This window comes from Falco biarmicus, chromosome 6, assembly GCF_023638135.1.
Source record: "Falco biarmicus isolate bFalBia1 chromosome 6, bFalBia1.pri, whole genome shotgun sequence".
In the NCBI taxonomy this organism is placed as follows: domain Eukaryota; kingdom Metazoa; phylum Chordata; class Aves; order Falconiformes; family Falconidae; genus Falco; species Falco biarmicus.
In genome coordinates this window covers 19221138-19242236 of record NC_079293.1, presented here as the reverse complement: position 1 = coordinate 19242236, position 21099 = coordinate 19221138, and the positions used below count along the sequence as shown (strand labels likewise).

At 37.1% G+C, this 21099-nt stretch overlaps 1 protein-coding gene across 2 annotated transcripts in view; it reads left to right on the top strand.

Moving 5' to 3' along the window:
* FBXO9 (F-box protein 9) overlaps nucleotides 1-21099 on the top strand; it is a 21837-nt gene extending 738 nt beyond the window's left edge. The window contains exons 2-13 of one of the 2 annotated variants that reach the window (XM_056344807.1): nucleotides 3545-3622; nucleotides 4559-4717; nucleotides 5724-5781; nucleotides 8658-8757; nucleotides 11929-12059; nucleotides 14970-15084; nucleotides 15768-15886; nucleotides 16177-16267; nucleotides 17296-17391; nucleotides 18144-18237; nucleotides 19022-19176; nucleotides 20500-21099. In XM_056344807.1, coding sequence (XP_056200782.1) covers nucleotides 3545-3622; nucleotides 4559-4717; nucleotides 5724-5781; nucleotides 8658-8757; nucleotides 11929-12059; nucleotides 14970-15084; nucleotides 15768-15886; nucleotides 16177-16267; nucleotides 17296-17391; nucleotides 18144-18237; nucleotides 19022-19176; nucleotides 20500-20608 — 1305 coding nt within the window. In that variant the 3' untranslated portion in view covers nucleotides 20609-21099. The remainder of the gene's footprint in view (nucleotides 1-3544; nucleotides 3623-4558; nucleotides 4718-5723; nucleotides 5782-8657; nucleotides 8758-11928; nucleotides 12060-14969; nucleotides 15085-15767; nucleotides 15887-16176; nucleotides 16268-17295; nucleotides 17392-18143; nucleotides 18238-19021; nucleotides 19177-20499) is intronic. The other variant, XM_056344808.1, reaches the window with a different exon arrangement.

The window sequence follows — 21099 nt, the reverse complement described above, 5'->3', positions numbered from 1 at the left end:
GTTTCTCTTTCTTCCCTGAAAAGGTAGATGGCATAAAGTCATCTGGTAAACGGCTCCGTTGGCCAGGCACTCTACTTACTTTAGTTTGTGTCTTAACATCTCAGAAATACTGTTAGATTCAGTATTGCTGTTCTCACCTCAATATTGATTCAAGCATCCATGATGAGAGCTTGGTCATTCAAACTATTTATGTCATTCAGAAGCTTTTAAAATGCCTTACCACCACGATTAAAACTCGTTATTTTTCAACACAGTGTTGCTTCTACCACATTGACAGAAAAATGGAGAGACTTACTAATTTTCTTATAAAACATGAAAAACGTTAGCTGTCAGTCACTGTTCTGCTATGTCATGTTTGCTTGTCCCTTGGTTCTGTGCAGTTCGCCCGTAGCCCTGTTCAAATGGTGACGGTCAACTTTGAACCGTTTCTGATCTTGGCTTTGTTTTGCTGAAACATCTGAACTATTAAAGGGTTTGACATTACAAACACTTTAGCAAGTGATTGTTGTGCTCTGAGGAAATCAGCATGCAATTTTTGATTGCAAAACAGTTAAAACGAAGCTGTGCAAATAAACTAGTCTTGCATTTAGCAAATGATTTCTAAAGCTTTGCAAACGAATCAGAATCGAACCTACTCAGCTGACTTCTTTTTACAGGTTGCAGCCTAAGTCAGGTGTTTACTTTTGACATGTTGACCTTTTGACTTGCCTGGCTACCACTTTTCTCATGGAAAATTATTTGAGCTGATCAGTACACACACTAAGGATGTCTCCCTTTCAAGCAGGATCAAGTCACTGTTCCGTATGACAGCTTGTTTTTAGCAGGAGGAAGGCCAACAGTGTAAAGATGGAACAGGCTAGATTTATCCACTGCATAGCTATTACAGTACAGTATTCTGTGAGCTTCAGAAACTATAACTGCAATTTAAATATTGTCTGAGTGGGGGCAAGGAGCCAATTTTTACAAGTTACAAACTGATCTAGCTGTGGTCTCGTAAGCTGTATGCTAGTGAATATCCTTGCTTCAGGGATGCCTGTGTTTACTCATTTATTCTAGCAAAGCCATAGGGTTTCAGCATTCAAGTAAATAGTGGAAAGTTTGTTAATCCAGTCCAGTTAGTCATACAGTAGCCATGTGAATGAATTGCATTACTGGTAAATTTAGAGGGATGGTCACTTACGCTGACACTGCTGTCAGAAGACAAACCTGTGATGTGAGAGACTTCAGACCACACATGCACTTGGTATAGAGGAGGTAATGACAAAAGTAAAAACTTCAGTTGTAATCAACTTCATGATGTTTTTTGACAGCTTTTAGGCTGTGGACTAGGTCTTCATAGTGTATAGTATGTATTTTCTGTTTGGATTGAGAGCACACTCAAATTTTAAAGAGCGTTGAATGATATTTTGGAAGCAGTTGGTCCAGAATCATGACTGACTGTGACTCAGAAATAGAGGAGAAGCAGGGCAGCTGAACAGAGACGAGGGGATGGAAATCAAAACTCTTGAACAGATTACTGAAGCAAAAACTTTTTGAACACGAGGTAAACTTCAGCCAGCTTCTTAACCTTAGAAATAATTTTAACTCTTACTCTTAAATTAGTTTATTTACAGTCTTAATGAGCTAAGGGTTTTAACGGGTGTGCCTTTATGCACGTGAAGATAGTGTGTTGTTGATTTAGTTTAGGAATTACTGGTTTCTGCATTTTGCAGATAAAACCAGGTTTATTCTTCCCAGACTGAGAGCTGACTGGGCATAATTAATCTGCAAACCAGAAGCCTTGCACTCTGCACAGGCAGAGGTGGGCCTTACTTGTGTCAGCCCAGTGCCATAATAATGCTCTTCCAGACATCCATTTCAGTGCTAGCTGGTTCCTAGGCTATCTCTGTTCAGCCAGCGTAGATGTAATCCCTGGATGCTATAATAACATGGTAACTCATAGGATGTTAACTGCCTGCAAATTCTGGAATCAAAACCCATGAAACTTCTAAGTTACTTACTCCTTGCTTAGGTTTAATGCTGCTGGTGTTTTAGAGTGCTCTGGTTTACCTGTTTTCTCCACAGAAAAATAAAAAATGTGCAGCCTTAAAATAAAAGTGTAGAAACGGATGCAGTATCTGTTTACTTTAACCAACCAACACTGTCTGCATTATCAATTGAAAAAGATAAATTGACTGAGACATCAGTGAAAACACCTTTACTGATGACAAGTCAGTAAGTTTGTAGCTGTTTTGGAACCTGAGACAAGTGCTACAGCTGAACTCCAGGGAGGTGTTTGTCACCAAGACAAAGAGATTAAATGTTGCCATCCCATCAAGTTTGCCAATATTGTGTAGTTTGATCATGAACTTCCAGATGCTATAAAAATTTTATAAGTTTTCTGAATACAAGAATGCTTTGATTTCTGCACTTTGATTGTGTAGGGGATAGAGATTTCTTTACGAGAACTCAGAAGAATCTCACTGACAGAATGTTACTTGAAGTCTTTGTGCACTGCTTACAATAGGAAGGAGTGGGAAACAAAAGTTCTGTAAGTTAGTTGTGGTAATCTTAATGCCAGGTTTACCTTCTTAAAATTTCACTTTGCATTGTGTACTTGCAGAACTATAGATGTCAATTTCAGTGTAGAATGGTAGAAAACCTGGGATGCTTCAGCTGCAGGAAGAAATTTAAACAAACGTTTTAGTTTGTCTTGAGGTTTTATTTTTCCTTACTGGCATCTTGCAGTGGTTGTCATTGAATATCTTATTGATGCTCAGAATTAGTTTTCCTTTGTTTTAGTATAGATTCCATAAATCCCAGTATATTTCAAAATGAGAATTTATTTGCATCTTTTTAAGTTTTGCTCTGAAACTAGCAGTCTAAATTCTATGTAGAGCCCTGTTAAGTTTGTTCAAAGGTATTAAAGTCTTATTTGTTTATCCTGTCTCACAGCAGTACTGTAAATAAAAGCAGCTGTCAAGCTCTCATGCTAGCTTTTTATTTTCTTTTACAATACATTTTTTCTTTAGTTTCACATGTAGTTTGGAGAATGCTTGTATTGTCCCACAGTTTTCATAAAGTATCTATTGTTAGTCTTTTGTGCTTCTGTAAATGTTAAACAAATCAAAACTACGGGTTATCTTTACAATGAGAAGATAATGATTAAATTTTAATTTCTTGTATGAAGCACACGACTTTAATCTTAATGAAGCTTTGGTTCTATGCTTTGGCTTGGATGCTGAGTGTATTTATTCAGGTGTTATGGCAGCGTTCTGATGCATGTAAGCCTTCAAGTGATACATAATGAACCTGTGTTGGATTGGTGTGACTGAACTGCAAAGCCAAACTTCATTGGGTTAAGAGGAAAGTGCAAACAATACCAGTAATTGTAAAATTAATTTTTATCATCAATTAAGATTGATCTGTGGAGTAGTGGACAGAATGTGGAAAAGGGGAGTATGCTTAGAATTTTTTAGGTGTGTGTCCGTGACAGTTGTGCTTTGTGAATGTGCTGCAGGGACTTATGCAGACTCTATAATCACATCTGACTGCTCTCTACTAGGCAGAAGCAGAAGAAGATTGTCACTCTGATTTGGTAAGAACTGATGACAATGAAAGATCCAGTGAAGCAAATCTTCAGGTATGTCTCGTGTTTTTACAAACATAGTGCTGCTGCAATTTAAGCTGCATTACTTATGCTCATTCAGTTACCACACATTGTTGATCTGACAAACGCTTAATCTGTCTGCCCCTCTTTGCACTGTGTTCCAAGTGTTAGATTCAGTCTTCATTTATCTGTGTAGATGAAAAGAAAATTTGTGTCAGATTTGGAATTTGATGAACTAGAGAAATCAGACAGCAGTTTCTGTGTGGATCAAATTCCAGTTTAAGTTGTCGCTGTCTTATGGAGCAGAAAGTTGATAAAGGCAGTCTAACAGAAAAAGTGTGTTCTCTTAGGATACTAGATTTCTGTGTAGTAACTCCCCAGAAGTCATGAAGATTGCAAAAGACATGTAAAGTGTAGCTTCAAAGGTGCTGAAAAAAATGCATGGCAAGAATTACAACTTGTATTGTTTCACAGAGCATAGTCCTTTCTTTTTAAAAGAGAAAGGAATGTAAGATCTTGTTTGTAGATTATATACAGTCTTGATTGTCATAAAGCTCAGTATCCTTATGTACAAAAAATCAGGTTTTCTAAATTTTAATTTCAAGAGCTAGTTGACTTCTTGCTTGAGATAACTGCATAAACAAGAACAAACATCATGTCCAGAAATAATACTTTTTAATGGAGTCTTAGGTCATAACTGTAGTACTAACAACCACTTCTTGAAACATCGCTTTTTCTTCTAGTATAGATAAAAGCACTTATGTTATTGAATGAGATTGAACAAGTCCTTGTGCACTTTATGTTAAATTTACTGTAAAAGCAGCTGTGTCTAGACTCACTGAAACTAAGTTAGAAGTGTAAAGCATAATTTTGAAGTTCTTTTTTTGTGTTTGTACTTCATAATTTCTCCTTAGAAGTTGTACCGTCTGAATATGTGGTACTAAGTCAGAATTAATGGGATTTTTTTAGGCAGAGCTTCAGATGTTCAGAGCTCAGTGGATGTTTGAGCTTGCCCCTGGTATGAGTTCTAGTGGGTTGGAACCTCTGCCATGCAGAGCATCTTCAAGAGGACCTGGAGTAAAGTCTGTAGATGCCAGAGGGAAACAGGAGATAGCAAAAGAGGAAAAGGTACAAAAAACTAATGTGTAATTTGGGGATTTTTGTGTTCGTGTTAGTGTTGCAGTATAACTACTCTAAAAGCTAATGATTAATTAAATCTAGAGGAACAACAGAGGTGATTAACCTGTTGTCGTGGTTTAACCCCAGCTGGTAATTAAGTACCATACAGCTGCTTGCTCGCTCCCCCCTCACCCAAGGGGTTAAAGGAATGTAAAGCTCTAGGGTTGTGAGATAAGAACAGTTTAACAACTGAGATAAAATAAAAACTAAAGACCAATAATTTTAATAACAACAATAATAGTTACAATGAAAAAGAGGGAGAAGGGGAGAGGAATGAAATCCAAAGGGAAGGGAGAAAGAAGACTAGTGACGCACAGCACAGCTGCTCACCACCCGCTGACTGATGCCCAGCCAGTCCCTAAGCAGTGATCTGCAGGCCCCGGCGACCCCCCCACCCCAGATTATGTATGAGCTTGATGTCCCGTGGTATGGAATACCTCTTCAGCTAGTTCAGGTCAGCTGACCCGGCTGTGCTGTGTCCCCTCCCAATTCCCTGTGCCCCTCCAGCCCTCTCACTGGCAAGACCAGAGAAACCAAGAAGTCCCAGACCACACTGTTCCCGTACCAAATCCAAAACACAGCACTGCATTAGCCACCAAGAAGAAAATTAGCTCTATCCCAGACAAAACCAAGACACCCGTTGTCTCCATACTAATGTCTTACTGTAGTCCCACACTGATTTTTCTAGTTTTTACGCTTGGCTTTGTGTCACCTTCGCAGTCTGCTTTCTGAAAGACTAGCTAAGGGGTGAGCAACAGGAACATGGATAGTTTGTTGATTGGGAATTTCAGTTATGGCTTGTAGCACATGAATATGTCTTCTCACTCTATGGAATTATTCTATTAATCTCCTTCATAGAGTACAGTAGGTAAGATGAAAAATAATTCTAAGTCAAGTGACATTGTGCTTGTATTCGTAAGAAATTTATGAGTGTTCTGTGTAATTTGTTACACAGGCAAAAGAACTTTTCCTGAAGGCCGTGGAAGAAGAACAAAATGGAGCCCTTTATGAAGGTAATATGGAAGTCTACAGTCAACACCCTTATTGCAGTGGAGTCTACCACTGATTTATGTGCAAGCCTGTATGATGCCAGTGAACTTAAACAGCAGGCTAATAGTAATTTGAGAGCTCAGTTGTTTGGATAAGCAGACAGACTGGCTAATAGGAACCATCATATCACAATTCTGAGGTTGAAGAGAAGCTGAAGTGAGATCAAAGAAAGAACTTTGAACTTTCAGACATCTTGAAATCTGGTAATTTAATCAAGCACTGAATTGCTTCTTCATATAGCATGCTTCTTTATATGACTTTTATAACATGGAATAAGCATAGTAATTAATCAAGGTAATATAGTATATTTTCTGTGCTCACAGTTTTCTTCATTCCACTTTAAACAGAACTACTTAATCCATGGAATGTTTTGTTGTTTGACTTTGACTTTTGGTTTTATTCTTTTAATTTACACAGTATGGCTTGTTTAAGAATTCCTGAAGTGAATGTTTAAATTACTTTGTGAGGTTTGCCAAAAATATTTGAGATGCTGAGCTCTTGTCCTCTTGCTGTCAGCACTTGTAGAAATGGAAATTCAAAGTTTTGTTCCTCATCGGTATTTTTCAGAATGTATAGAGCAAGAAGTCCATCCTAACTTCAAGTCCTGTAGGTCAGTAGTGGAGATACCAGTTTTCTGTTTCTTTCATGAAAAAAAAATAAAAATGAACACAGAGCATCTGTGCCATCCTGCTCATCCACTAGAGGCTTTGGCTACCTTGGTTGAAGTGCAGGTGCAAAATATGTCAAGATAAGCAGAACGGAGAGTACTCTGGAAACTCCTGAATTCAGCCACCTGTTGAATACAAAATTTCCTCTCTATCATGGGAGTTTTCCTTCCCTTGCAAGGGATTTCTGGTGGTTGTTCCAGATCTCAAATGAACTGAGAAAAATGAGTCCCCAGTAGGTAATAAAATTAGTTATTTCAGTTTCTAATTTATTACATGTTTTTACAAGGCAGAATGACTTTGGGCTAAGATATTTTGTGTGTTGGGTGTAAAATTAACTGCGCAGTAAAAAAAAAAGACTTTAGGACTAAATCAGATATGTAATCTACCATTTTGGAAATCATGCAGTAGGTGGTGAAGGTTCTTTCATATCAAAAATTTCCAAATGATCTTAAAAAATATGGAAGGAAAGCAGTCTATTTAAATATTGTGTATATAAACATGTATGTATAAAATGAAAGCTATAGATTCATCTGCTTGAGTGCGTTTCTTGTGTGTTAAACATAGCGGTAGACAAGTAGTAACATCTAACAGTTGCATTCACAAAGGCATATTAGGCATTTGGATTGCTTGAATACGAATCCATTCTTTCTTAGTTAAATTTGGTTTGAGACTTAAAGAAACAAAACTAAACTGTTTCTACACATACATCTATATGAGACCTTAGAGACAAGGTCCTAAGCCAGACACAGATACATTGCTGAGCATGTGTTGGGACACCTGTTTTCAGACCAAACTTTTATCTGCTGACCTGGCCCATGTCACCAGAATCCAGCTGGCATTTCAGCCTGCTTCTGAAATCTGCTGATACTTGACATTTGTGAGACAGTTATATGCACCAGCTTGCTCATGTTTAAGTACAGTACAGGCCTTCCTGCAAGATTAAATGCTAAAGTTGAGACTGATCTCTGTTTAGCTGGCTGCTGGTATTCCTCATCCTCCCCAGCCAAAGGATATTACTTGTCAGTCAGCAGCCCTGACATAAATTTAAGGAAATAGAAATGCTTACTTGCCCAAGCTCAGGCTTCTGAGACTCATTACTGTGTCATATTCTGAGCTCCATCTCACTGGTGTTTTACTTTGGGTTTGGTTTTTAAGGTCCAAACTGAGGGAGAGTTGCCCTCTGATCTTGGTATTTCCATGCAGGAATACAAACAGATGTATAAGTACATCTTAACAGTGGTATTAAAAGAGACTGTGGATACAATGAATCTGCTTAAATTAAGAGGGACCCACAGAGTTAACTCAAGAAAGACGTTCTACAGTTTAAATAACAGTTTGTTCCCACAGGGTGATTTTCCTGGGTCTATTTCTCTGCTCAGTTTTCGTAGCATCTTTGGAGTGTTAAAGGCAGAAGTACTTTCTCTGCATGCTGGAAGAAACCCAATCTGTCAGTTTTTCTTTCATGCCCCATAGTCTTGTGCTTGCTACATAGCTTTTTGAAAAGGCTGCTTTCCTCCAGTGAGGTTCCTCACTCACTGTTTTGCGTGGGCTTGCTTCTGTGCCTTCTGTGGTTTCCAGGGTTTTGCCACAGTAAAATTTACTTGGTTTGTGTCTGTTGTTGAAATTTTAAAATTACAATAGTATTTTGTTGATCTTTCTCACCTTTATAATGTTGTGTATGTCTGAATGACTGTTTGTACTGTACTGGGGATTTAAAGTACCTGCATCATCTTTAAAGTTCTCTTTCATGTTCCTCATTGTTACTTCTGAATATAATGCCTAAAATCTTTATGGCTTGTTAGGAATGCTTTGTAAGTGCTGCGCAACAAACAAAATCAGGACTTCGCAATATTTTAATGTAAAATTTTGTATTCCGTAATTGAATTTATAGTAGTTAAGGTAAATCTGTAAAAGTTGAAACACTACTGAGAGAGTTCTTTACTCTGAAAGAGTACATGAAGTTTTTAGTTTTGAAAATAGGTGCTTATGTGCCTCTCTTCTGTATTGATTTGAAACCTAATCAGTTTAGACTAAGTAAGATTTACTACTAGGCAAAGGCATTTTCCACCTTTTTAGTGCTTTTAGCTGAAGTCATCTCTCTAAAAAAAAATCTGCCTTAATAAGCCAGTATAGGCATCAGACACGTTTAAATGTTAAATCTTTATTTTCAGCTATCAAGTTTTATCGTCTAGCCATGCAGCTTGTACCTGACATAGAGTTTAAGATCACCTATACAAGGTCCCCAGATGGTGATGGAGTTGGAAAGAGGTGGTAAGTATGAAAATTTGCTAATTAAGTGCATAAGAGTACTAAAACTTGAAATTTTGTTTCTAAAACATAAGAATTCTGTACTGTGATAACACAGTTGTAAGTCTCTTAACATTTGGAAAACTTGTGTGCTTTCATTTGAATAGAATGCTTCATAGAAAGTTTACAGATGCATTAGTCCAAGGAGGGTTTTTCTGTAGTCTAGTTCAAAGAAGGTAACAGGCTTGTTTGGAACTAGTTAAATTCAAGTGGCAGGATTACAGATAGTTAGATTGTTTCTTAAGAAAAAGAAGCACCAGTCAGTTTATTAATTTTGATTTCTGATTTTCATATTTATGAGTTATACATTTACAATCATCAACAAAATTGCAAATGGAGAAAAGATGAGGAAAAAGATTGCTACCATGGAATAAGTGTCATAATTAAGCAGGGGAATATACTACTGCTCTTGTGCTAACAGAGCCAAGTGGGAGCATTTCCAACAAGTAGAGCAATATATTTGGAAGCTCATAGACTGTAAACTGAGTAGTCTAGCCTTTCATCATTACAAGCATCAGAATACTCCTAGCCTCAGCACAACAGATGTGTAGCGGTTTAAGGTTGGCCTAACTTGATTCACGTTAGGCCCAAAACTTGTTATAGCTCAGATAGTGTAGTGAAGACAAGCTTATGAAACAGAGCTTCCCAATTCAGTGCTTACTGATAGCAGCCATAGATGCTGCTGATAGCCATGAGAAATCAAAAATTTAAAACTGAAAATAAAAGAGGAAAGTACACCCCTGTCTGTGTGGTATTATAGCTCAGATGTGTTGACCCAGGGCAGGACAGCTTCAATGCAGTTGTTGACTCAGTATAAAAAAAAAAAGAGTAAGATGAGCCAAGTGCTTTATTCACATCTGTTACTTCAGGTTCTGAATGCATTGCTAGCATGAAATCTTTGCTGTGCATTTGTGCACTAGGAAAAGCACTGGATGACAAAATACAGCCATGTAAAAATCTTGTTTTTCATAGGATTATTTTTGTATTTTAGCGTCCTTTTCCATACTCCCTTCATCAAGCCTATCTGACACCAAGTTGGGTGGGAGTGTTGATCTGCTTGAGGGCAGGAAGGCTCTGCAGAGGGATCTGGACAGGCTGGATCAATAGGCTGAGGCCAGTGTATGGTGTTCAACAAGGCTCAGTGCCAGGTCGTGCACTTGGGTCAAAACAAGCCCTTGCAATGCTACAGGTTTAGGGAAGCGTGGCTGGAAAGCTGCCTGGCAGAAAAGGAGCTGGAGGCATTGGTCGACAGCCAGCTGAATATGAGCCAGCAGTGGCCCGGGTGGCCAAGAGGGCCAAGAGCACCCTGGCTTGTATCAGAAACAGTGTGGCCAGCAGGGCTGGGGCAGTGATCGTCCCCCTGTACTCGGCACTGGTGAGGCCGCACTTTGAATGTGCTCAGTTTTGGGCCCCTCACTACAGGAAAGACGTTGATGTGCTGGAGCGTGTCCAGAGAAGGGCAACAAAACTGGTGAAGGGTCTGGAGCACGAGTCTTATGAGGAGCGGCTGAGGGAACGGGGGCTGTTTAGCCTGGAAAAAAGGAGGCTCAGGGGAGACCTTGTCACTCTCTACAACTACCTGAAAGGAGGCTGTAGTGAGGTGGGTGTCAGTCTCTTCTCCCAAGTATCGAGCGATGGGACAGGAGAAAATGGCCTCAAGTTGCACCAGGGCAGGTTTAGATTGGATATTGGGAAGAATTTCTTCCCCAAAAGGGCTGTCAAGCACTGGAACGGGCTGCCCATGGAAGTGGTTGAGTTACCATCCCTGGAGGTATTTAAAAGACGTGTAGATGTGGCACTTAGGGACATGGTTTAATGGTGGACTTGGCAGTGCTAGGTTAATGGTTGGACTCGATCTTAAAAGGTCTTCTCCAACGTAAATGATTTTATGATGCTATGAATTTTCATTCAGTTTTGTAAATGTTCCTAGAACTATGTGACAGTGAGGGAAAACCAGCCAGTGCTCTTAGTTGTCTATAAAGCAGTATTCGTAGAGGTGTGTTTTTTGAAGAGATTCTAGTTGTGGTGGTTTTGCTGTCTGAATTACTATTTTAGGTGTTTAATACAATCTTGGTAAGAAAAAAAAATACACAATTTATCTGAAAAAAACAATTTATAACATGGCCTGTAGGTACTGGGACTGGCTGTTGCATTCCATCAAAATAAAGGTGTATATTGAGTGCAGCATCTTACTGTAGTCTTAGTTACGACAGGCCCAAACATAATTGTCTTCTCTATAATACCGTAAAACCCATTGGTAGGTCTGCTATTTGCTTGCTTATATTCTCAGCTCATTCTATTAAGCTTGTTTAGAGGAGAACTGAATAATATTAAAAAGTGACTGGAAGATTTCTTAGCTAGCTTATATACCAAGTCAGAGGAAAAATGTTTTGTAATGAGATCAAGGAGAGTTGTGTAGTTTGTGGTTACTTGGTGCAAGCAAGCATGCAGCTATTAAAGGATCATATTATGGCATACAACTTAGATTTAGTTTTTTTTGAATGTGGTAATGTTCTTTTATCACTTAGTAATCTTTCAAGTTTACTGCCCAATAGCAAGTGTATTGTTTCTGTTCTGCTACCTTGTTCTTGCTCCTGAAATTTTTTTTCTCTGCCTGTTTACAGGATTCGTGAAAAGTTATTGATGAATAAATTCACTGAAGATCACGCTTCAGTGAATAACACAAAAGTAAAAAAAATTAGAAATTCCTTCATTGTTTTCAGTATCTTACATCGTGACAAGGATTACAAAACATAACTTTCCATCAGTGATAATTTATTTCCTGCATGCAGTTTATCTCAGGCAAAGTAAAGGATGAGGTTTGACTTTTCTTGTGGTCAAGCAATTCTTCAGTGACTTCACTAAAAAGAGTGTACTTTAAAAGCCGAAAAGAAACTGAAATTGGAATTACATGAAATAAAAAGTTGTTGCTGTCAGATGGATTCCAGGAAAATCTAAATGAACTTCATAAGATGGCAGTAGTTCTTTTGTTGTGTGATAAAATGAGGTTGCTTTAAAACCATACAGGAAACAACTATATTGATTGAGGGTAAGACAGTGGATTGATGCCAAGATAACGACATCTGTTGGTATGTTTTGTCCAGTATCACAGTGTTGGCATTCCCCCTTTTCTAGTGTTGAGGATAACAAAGAGGATGACAAAATGGCTGATCTCCTGTCGGATTTCCAGCAGCAGTTAACTCTTCAGGAATCTTCAGTCAAACTTTGTCAGCCTGAGGTTGATGTCAGCCAGACCCATATCTCAGGTACGAGTTAAGATACACTGTAAGAGTTCAGAGGCAAAATTTATGGAGATGTTCACTCTACTACAACATTTATCTCCTTCATTGTAAAGCCACCTTTAAAGAAATACACACAGTATGTCTTTATTTACTGTTATAGTTAGATGTGAAGGAAGAAGGATCATCAGCTGAACATATCTTTTTCTCATACGTGAATCTGCCTTTGTCACACAAGCTTTTCCATATAGTGCTACTACTATATAGAATTTTTCAGGATCAGAGTCATACTTCAAAGTATGCAACTTCTAGGAACAGACTTGCTAAAGTAAGCGTATTCCAGTTTTCATTCCAGTTCATATTGAAAAAGTGAAATGTGGGTTTTTTCCTGTTTGGTTTGCAAATACTTACAACAATTCTTCAGTGTGAATAAGAGACAGTTGTCCTGTGAATAATACACATATTTGCATTTCCTTTTTTTATCTGATCCTGTATCAGATTTTTACAACAAATATGTTTTCAGGTTCAGCAAGACTATATAGTATAGCTAGAAAGACTTTTGGAGGTTAATGATTTTCAGTGCTTTAGTTCTAGGGCAGTCATACTGAGACTTCCTTATGATATCTAAATTGTAGAGAGCGTATATAAGCTATAAACTCTCTTAAAATCAGATGCCTTAAAGCATGTGTGTTTTGCATCCCAAATTATGAGTTGCTCTTGGAAATCTTGGCCTGATCTCCTCTTCTGCTTCAAGGAAGGAAAATAAAATAAATGTAGCATGCTGTTCAAGTAGAAGCATATGCAAGTTTTTTAAAATTTTATTTTTATTTTAACAACTGTGACGTTGTACGCTTGAGAAAGCATTTTTTGGTTTTTTTGCCAGTAAAGTCAAGATGTTATAAACATTACTATAAAATGATCTCAGGAGATGTCTCTTTTGAGCAGCAATCTTAAGTCTCTTTCTAGTTTTATTTTATGCCTTCCTGCCAGTCCTGTGCTACAGTGTCTTGTTTACTGACTCTTTTATAGTGGAATGAAAACTGTTAAAATCATGATGTCTGCTTCAAAAGTTAGTAGGCTGGAAAGCATCCCCCTTGGTCACCACAGTAGTACAATAGTCATGGAACTCAGCAGCCCAAGGAAAACTGAAACAATGTGAAGCAGCGGATTTGGCTGAACTGATTTCCTCTGTTCCATTTTACATTTTATTGACATTCATAATCTTAGAATACTGGTTAATCATTAGTACAGGACAGAATCGAACCTCTGCTCTGTAACTGACATACTGAATATATTTACTTCCCCTCCCTAGTATATGAGTAATTTTTCTTAGCAGTTTTCTTTTACATGAGTAAAGCTTAGGACCAAGATAGTATTCTTCACCAGAAATACTGTAATATTTTTTTACAGGGTGTGCCAAGTATCTGAAGCAAAGTGTCTTCACAATCCCTGGTTTATTAGAAACTTAGAAACATGGATGATGAAATAAACAATCAAAGGCTTTTTGATTTTTGATCATTACTGACTCGTAACTATCAAAATGGAAGATGTAGACCTGCTAGCATTAATAAAAGATTTTTAAGCCTTTGTTTCTCCCATTCTGCAAGGCACCGAGAGTTCATATACCGAAGAGCTCCTCAGCTGACAGAGACTGTTTTGTACCTTGTAGCAATAATCTGCACAACTTTTGTTTATACTGGAACATTAATTTAATGGTTGCAAATATAGGCAATATAGCAAATTTGTGACTTCTCAATAATAAAACATAAATTAAGTGAGATTCATGAAACAAAATGTGTATTAAATGAATCCAGAAACTGGTGGCCCATGTAATGTCTGTACTTTTTACCATGTTAGTATTGTGAAATGTGAAACTCAAGTTTCATCAGATTTTATAGCAAAAACAGTCTTGTTGGATTTGTGGGAGTGCAGCAATGCAGGTTTTTTTAAGAAGCATATTTTTTCAGTAAAAATAAGAATTCTGTTAAATTGCAGTCTCTACCATATTTTTTTTAGCTAGTTACCGTTTAATGTACCTTTGCACTACTCTTGCTGTTTTCTCCATTTGATCTCAAAGCAGTTTATTCAGTTATACTGAGTAAAATCATCAAGTCTTTAGTGCATGTGGTGATACAGTTGAAGCTGTAGGCTCTGGAAAGCAGCAGTAGTTGAAAATAAATGAAGTGTAATTCCTGATGGTATAAGATCAGTAAACAAACTATACCCAGCTGAAACAACAGAGGAAACTTAGGGAGGCAGAAAGCTACTAGGCAAAATGCGGCTTAGTATTCCAGAACTTTTTTGCTGAATTTTTAATGCTAGGAAAATTATCATATGATCTTGTGGTGGTGCTTTGATAAAGATTCTGTCATTATCTTGCATTACATTAGAAAAAAACTTTCAATATGACAAAGCTGTGTTATACCATTCCCAACCACTGGATCTGCGCCACAAAACAGTGTGATATCATATAAATTCCATAGTGGCTATGTTGTTTTAAGACCTCCTATGCAATACTGAACCTGACCAGAGCTTATTTAGCATGTCATGCAAAAGCAGTGTGCTTTGAGGTAATGTTAACACACTAGGTCAGTTTGAAGAAAATACTGCTTCACAGGCACTGTGGATGTGCAATGTCTATGTGGAATTTTTGGTATAACATCTTACAGTTCTGGATATTTGTAGTCTTCCTGTCACCTTACCATAATGCACTTCCAGCTCTTGATTTTTGTTCTTTTGTTATGCAACTTTTTTCTAATATATAGTGACTTTTAAAATTAAAGATACATTTTTTTGTTCGCTGACATTTGGCTACAGTGTGAAAAAACAGGATTTTTTATGGAAAGTCAGAATTTCAGTAATTGTCAAACCTGGAATTTTAGATAACCTGTTGATCTGTGGGTTACCATCTAACAAGGATTTGTTTACTCTTTGCAGTGTTGCCTATGGAAGTACTAATGTACATTTTCCGATGGGTCGTTTCGAGTGACTTGGACCTAAGATCATTAGAGCAATTATCACTTGTTTGTCGAGGATTTTACATTTGCGCCAGGTATTGTAGATAACTTATCGAAAGTGAAGCTTCTTTCTGCTGTAAGGAAGACAAAAGAGCTTTTTATGCTCAAGCATATTTGAACAGTATGTAGAGATGAATAATAAGTCAGTAGAGCAAAACTGTCTGTGTTGGAAAGGTGGATTTTTTTGGTGTTTTGGTTTTTTTTTTGCTGTTAAGCTGCTAAACAGTACACGTAGGACTATGTCCTGCTTTTTCTTCCCATGGGAGTTTTCCTGTTATGCCCCCCACAGCATTAATCAGCTTTTGAATACACCACTAAATGGTATGTTAGATGGATGACTTCACTGTAATAAAAAGTGTTGCTGAAAGTCTTACTTGCTTTACCTTGTTCGAAAGTCAAGAGTTGCAAAGTCTCAAAAATAACGTCTGTTGTGTTGTCATCCTCATATGCTCACACAAAGTGCCAGGCTGCTGCAATGTTGTTCTGTACTTGGCTGAAAATGGCATTGTGTTCTTGAATTTCACTGGGAGGAGGAAGTGGCTTGAAACACTCCAGGATTAAGTAAAATAATGATTTTAAATTATGAGCTACTGTTGTTCAAGGAAGTTTCTTTTGGTTGCATCCAGACTAAATAATGGGAGTTTTACTTTACTATATAAAAGCTAAACAAGGTTTGCAGGAAAGTTACGTGATTTGCTTTTTTTCTCATTTTCACTAGAGATCCGGAAATCTGGCATCAAGTCTGTTTGAAAATATGGGGCAGGAGCTGCAATAAACTTGTTCCGTATGCCTCTTGGAGGGAAATGTTTTTGGAAAGGCCTCGCGTTCGATTTGATGGTAAGGTGTACTTTTGGAAATAGTTTTGTCATTCATTTACTGCATGTAACCCATGACAAAAGTAACCAAGAAGGGTATGATGTTATGATGTTGTTAGACTTAATCTGAATTTGTTAGGGCTTTTTAATCTGTAGAATATCTGTAAAGAGAAGGGAAAGGTGCAAGGGAGGAAAATAACTTTCACATATCTGAGTAACAAAAGTAAACTCAAAATGATTACTGGTTTTTTCCATCTTAAATATTTTGTGTACTTTATTCTGTTCATATACTTGTATCTTCCTTTCCTATAGGTGTATATATCAGCAAGACAAAATACATACGTCAAGGAGAACAATCTCTTGATGGTTTCTATAGAGCGTGGCACCAAGTGGAATATTACAGGTAGAACTGTAGTACAATGAGTGAGTGAAATGTTTCTCTCTCTTAAGTTCTTTAAATCCAATCCCTGATATCACAAACATTAATCATACTGTAAAACTCAATGGAACTACTACTGTGTGTAAAGCTATGTGTAGTTTTTGAGAATTGGTCTTAATAAATAGGATTTATTGTGATAATTAGAGATGGACTTGGAAACACATTTCATCCTCAGTTGCACAATTTAATGTGGATAAAACTTAAACAGTAACAACAGTAATACTCATCTACAGATTTCTTTCCCCAAATCATTTCTGCTTTAAATTTCTGATACAAGAATTCTTTTCAGTAAAGGGGAAACAAGTGGTTATACAAGAATTGTCTTTTAGCTTACTTGTAACCAACTGTAAATAATAAAGAGGCTAGGCTTTCTTAATTTGCTGTAAATACTTCGCCATTTGTTTCCTTAGCCTGTTTTTTTGCCGTTCTTCATCTTGCTGTTCCCAGCGTTATATTGTTCCATTCTGTTGTCACTTCTGAGGCTGGAAACTGTTAATAGATGCCATCGAATCTTGTGGCTATTTCTGTAGTCTCACAAGCATCATCATCAGAATATCAAAGTACTGTAAAAACTGATCAGATCTCAGAACCTGGAAAAGTCCTTATAACATTGTCCATTCTGTACTGATACTGTACTTAAGGTTTTGTTGGATTTGTGTCAATCCATGCTGGGAATGGAGACTCTTACTTGAGGTCAGTTCTGATTCAAGGATTAGCTGCCTTGCTGTCACAAGCTGCCTTGCTTGACAAAACTCTTGAACTTCTGTCCTCTTTCATAACTGTTCATAACTTGATCTCTTAATCTTCAAAACTCTCTTTTGATTTCTGATCCCTTTGTTATATCACATTTGAAGAAATGCGTTTTCAAATCCTATTACTTAGTAAGTTTTGTATCTTTCTGGGAAATATCCTGTAATTAAAAAGAACCAACAACACCACAACAGAAAAAGGATATGTTTTCTAGGTTTTTATTGTATAATTATTTTTTGCAGATATTTGAGATTCTTTCCAGATGGTCAAGTTATGATGCTAACAACTCCTGAAGATCCTCCATCTATAGTTCCTCGCTTACGGACTAAAAATACAAGGTTATTGAAATAAAATACTTTGCTGTACAGTTTTCATCTCACTTTTACCTGGCAATTTCTAATTACTTTTGTCTTGGACTCTGTGTTCCGGCTTAGCAAAATAAAAGTAAATGTACAATGTTATTTGTATTGTGTTATAGATGTTTATAGTTCTCTTCTGAGAACTAGAAAAATTTTGGTCTTTACGCAAAGGTATCTTTCATTTTAAGGTCCTGGTACTGTAATTAGATTTCCTTTGCGGGTTATGTGATCTTAAACTTTTAAAGGAAGTAGATGAAAGAATACATGCTATTACCTCGGTGGTTTTAGAATCCTTTTAAAAATGGTCTTTTTATTATTGACTGCCTTCTCACACTTCCATGACTTTTTGAAGGAAAGTGAAGATTTTGGTGGGATGTGACTGAATTATTGCTTGATTTCTTTTTGATGTTTGCACAGGCTTGTTAAAACCATATAAAATTGTTTGCAACTTCAGAACAGGTTTGAGCTGTTCACCCAAAGGCCGAAAACATTTAGCAGTAGGCTGGGTAGAACTGGCTAACTTAACTTCACTGTCCATCCGGCAAAATTAAAAGCAACTTTCAAAAATTTTTTCGTCATTTGATATCGTCAATGAGGCTGGTACTTTACTAAATGGAAATAAAAAATGGTTTCCTTAATTATGATATGCAGCCTGTCTTCTTTTCATTGCTGATGTTTGTGACAGAGAATATTTTTGTGTCCTTGACACTGTCCTCCTCTTAACCTTCCAGAACAGATGCAATCTTGCTTGGCCATTATCGCCTTTCCCAGGAAACAGACAATCAAACCAAAGTATTTGCTGTAATAATGAAGAAAAAGGAAGAGGTAGGTAACAGAATAGAATAGAGGAAAAATAGTTTACGGAGGGGGCTTTTTAATAAGTTCTTTTCTCAGACTGAATATTTTAAAGTCACCTGAAGATTATACCAGAGGATTGAAAAATGGAATTAATTTTTTTTAATGGTTTAAAAGTAAAATAGAAACAGGCATGGTGATTTGTCTTACGTTTTTTCCCCAAATCTGTGTTTATTGTTTATTAAAAGATTATATGTTAATAATCTTTTTATTAACACAGATAAGTATCTGGTTTGCATTTGAGCAGCGGTTCTCCTCCCTCTTAGACTTAATCGCCATGCGGGGTACTATTAGGTAATTTGTTAGCATTGTTAACAGGAGGGAAGGATGAAGAGGTCACTTTTGTAGATCAGTTTTGACTGTGTGCACTTACGTTACACAGCATTAAATAGAACTAAATAAGCTGTGCTCATTAATTGAACTCTGAATGATTTGGTCAACAAACTTATATCACAAAATTTTCTGACTAACAAAGTGTCTGTCAAGAGAAAGTTGTGAAGATGTAGAAGTCTTAACATTACTTTACAGTGAGTTTGCATAGTTTGAGTGGTGTCCTCCATGCTTACCTTACTTTCTGTGAAAACTTCTTCCATAATTAACATCTAAATTGATGTGTTTTCAAGGAATACCAGTACTTGCTTTTACGTGTGAATGTTTAACAATCTGTTCTTACAGTTACTTAGGCCTCAGGATAAATAGTTGCACAATGTGTTTGCTCTTTATAGGTCATGAAACTTCTTTTCTCTTTGCACAGAAACCAGTTGACTACCACAAATACAGGTATTTCCGCCGTGTTCCTGCGCAAGAAACAGATCACAGTTTTCATGTAGGACTGCAGCTGTGCTCCAGTGGGCGCCAGAGGTTCAACAAACTTGTCTGGATACATCATTCTTGTCACATAACTTACAAGTAAGTAAATGGAGAATTAAGTTCAAAGAAGGATACTTAACTATAGAAACACAGGTGACATTAGTTTGCCCGATACTAAGTACAGAAGATATAAGGACTGTGAGACTTAGGAGGCTTCAACAAAATGTTCTGAAAACAGTAACTGGTCCTGATTTGATAAATTGCAATGAACTTTTACTTTAAGAAATCGCAAGGTTTGGTAACTTTTTATAATGGTATAGGAAGTTTCCCGAGTGGTGGAACTGCAGCATTTTAGCCATTTAAAGGATTTATACACAGTGTTTGAATGACCTCAGAACTAAATCAGGGTTAAATGACTTAGTGTGGTGCTAGTAAAGGCGTGTAGAAAACATACATTCATTAAGGTATATTGCTTTTCCTGTGTGGATGTGCAGGGTAGAAGTGTCTGCACCCATCATGTGCGAACTGTAACATTTACAAACTATAATCCAGAAGTGCAAAATGTGGGCGTGTGACCAGCTGTTCTGATACTAACCAAGCAAGAGCCATAGCCACTGTTCGTGCACCTGACACCCTATAAATTACTGGCAAGTTGGCTGTGCAGATGTTTGATGTTGGCATTTACGATGGATTTAGGCCTTGTCTTCCAGTCTTAATCTCTGTATTCAGTGTTCTTACAGGGGCATAGCTCAGCTATTGAGCTGTAAGTATATAAAATCTAGGAAGTAAACTACTGCTGGTTGGGAGTATAGGTAAATTCCATAAACAGAAAAATGGCTTTTATAAAACCTAATATTTTCATACCTGATTTACGGAGAAGTGGCAGTATCACACACATTCTTTTCAGAATGAGGTCTCTGTACTGCTCAGGTTCTGTTGTACCTCTCAGTATACTGGTGTCCTTTGGAAACTAGAATTAAGGTAAGTATACGGCACAGCTAGGAGGAAGTATGCTTTTTGTCACTGATGTTTGGACATACTTAGGTTTCTTTTAAAAGTTTTGTAAACACAAGTTTTTGCTGTCACTCTGCATTCTGAATCAGGGTTCAAAGTAAAAACAAATGAAAGGGGATTTTTTTACTTTGATATTAATGTCATGATTTGAGTGCCATCCTGCGCTGTTTCAAGTGTTCGAGCTAATAATAAGAATGTAAGGGGAAATTGGTTTCTTTGATATTAAAATAGAAGCGTATTCTACGTAGTGTGATTTGGCCAATGTTCAGATGCTTTCAGAATGAGGCAGTATGAAAGACAAATTCAGCTGTAGTATGGTGTACACACTGTATTGTGGAACATGATTGCATTATTGAGGGACTTAACAGCAATTTGTGCCTAATTTAACTTTTACAATACCCTTTGCAGATCGACTGGTGAGACAGCTGTTACTACTTTCGACATTGACAAAATGTACACCCCTTTGTTCTTTGCACGAGTGAAGAGTTTTACTGCATTTTCAGAAAAGCCGCTCTAAGAAACACCTATTCCTCTCACAACTCTTGCATGAATAAAAGGTTGTAGCTTATGAGCACTTAAGTTATAAATGTGTATATATTTGGAACATTTTAAAATTCTGGGGAAACTCTTGAAGGCAGTATGTTCTGTTTGATTGTGATTGGCTGGGGTTTTATTTTGAGATCAAGTCTATGGCTATTAAAATCCTTTGTGACAAGAATTTGATAGCAAAGTTTTATTGTTTGTTTTGGTTTGTTTTTTTTAAAACAGATTTTATAAATCAGTCTGCTTAAAATATCAGTCTTCATCTGCCTGGACATTGGTTTGTCCAAATGGAATTGTTACAGGAAAATCTCACTGTCCATGGGACAGTGTGTGTGGTCTCTGGTGAGGGCTTGAAATGTGAAGGGGAGAAAGTTGTCTTATATCTGTTAAACTGTGTGACTCAAAAGAACTTTGAATAAATGTCTTCTTTAAAAACGTAATTAAACTTATTTTGTTTGCCTTTAA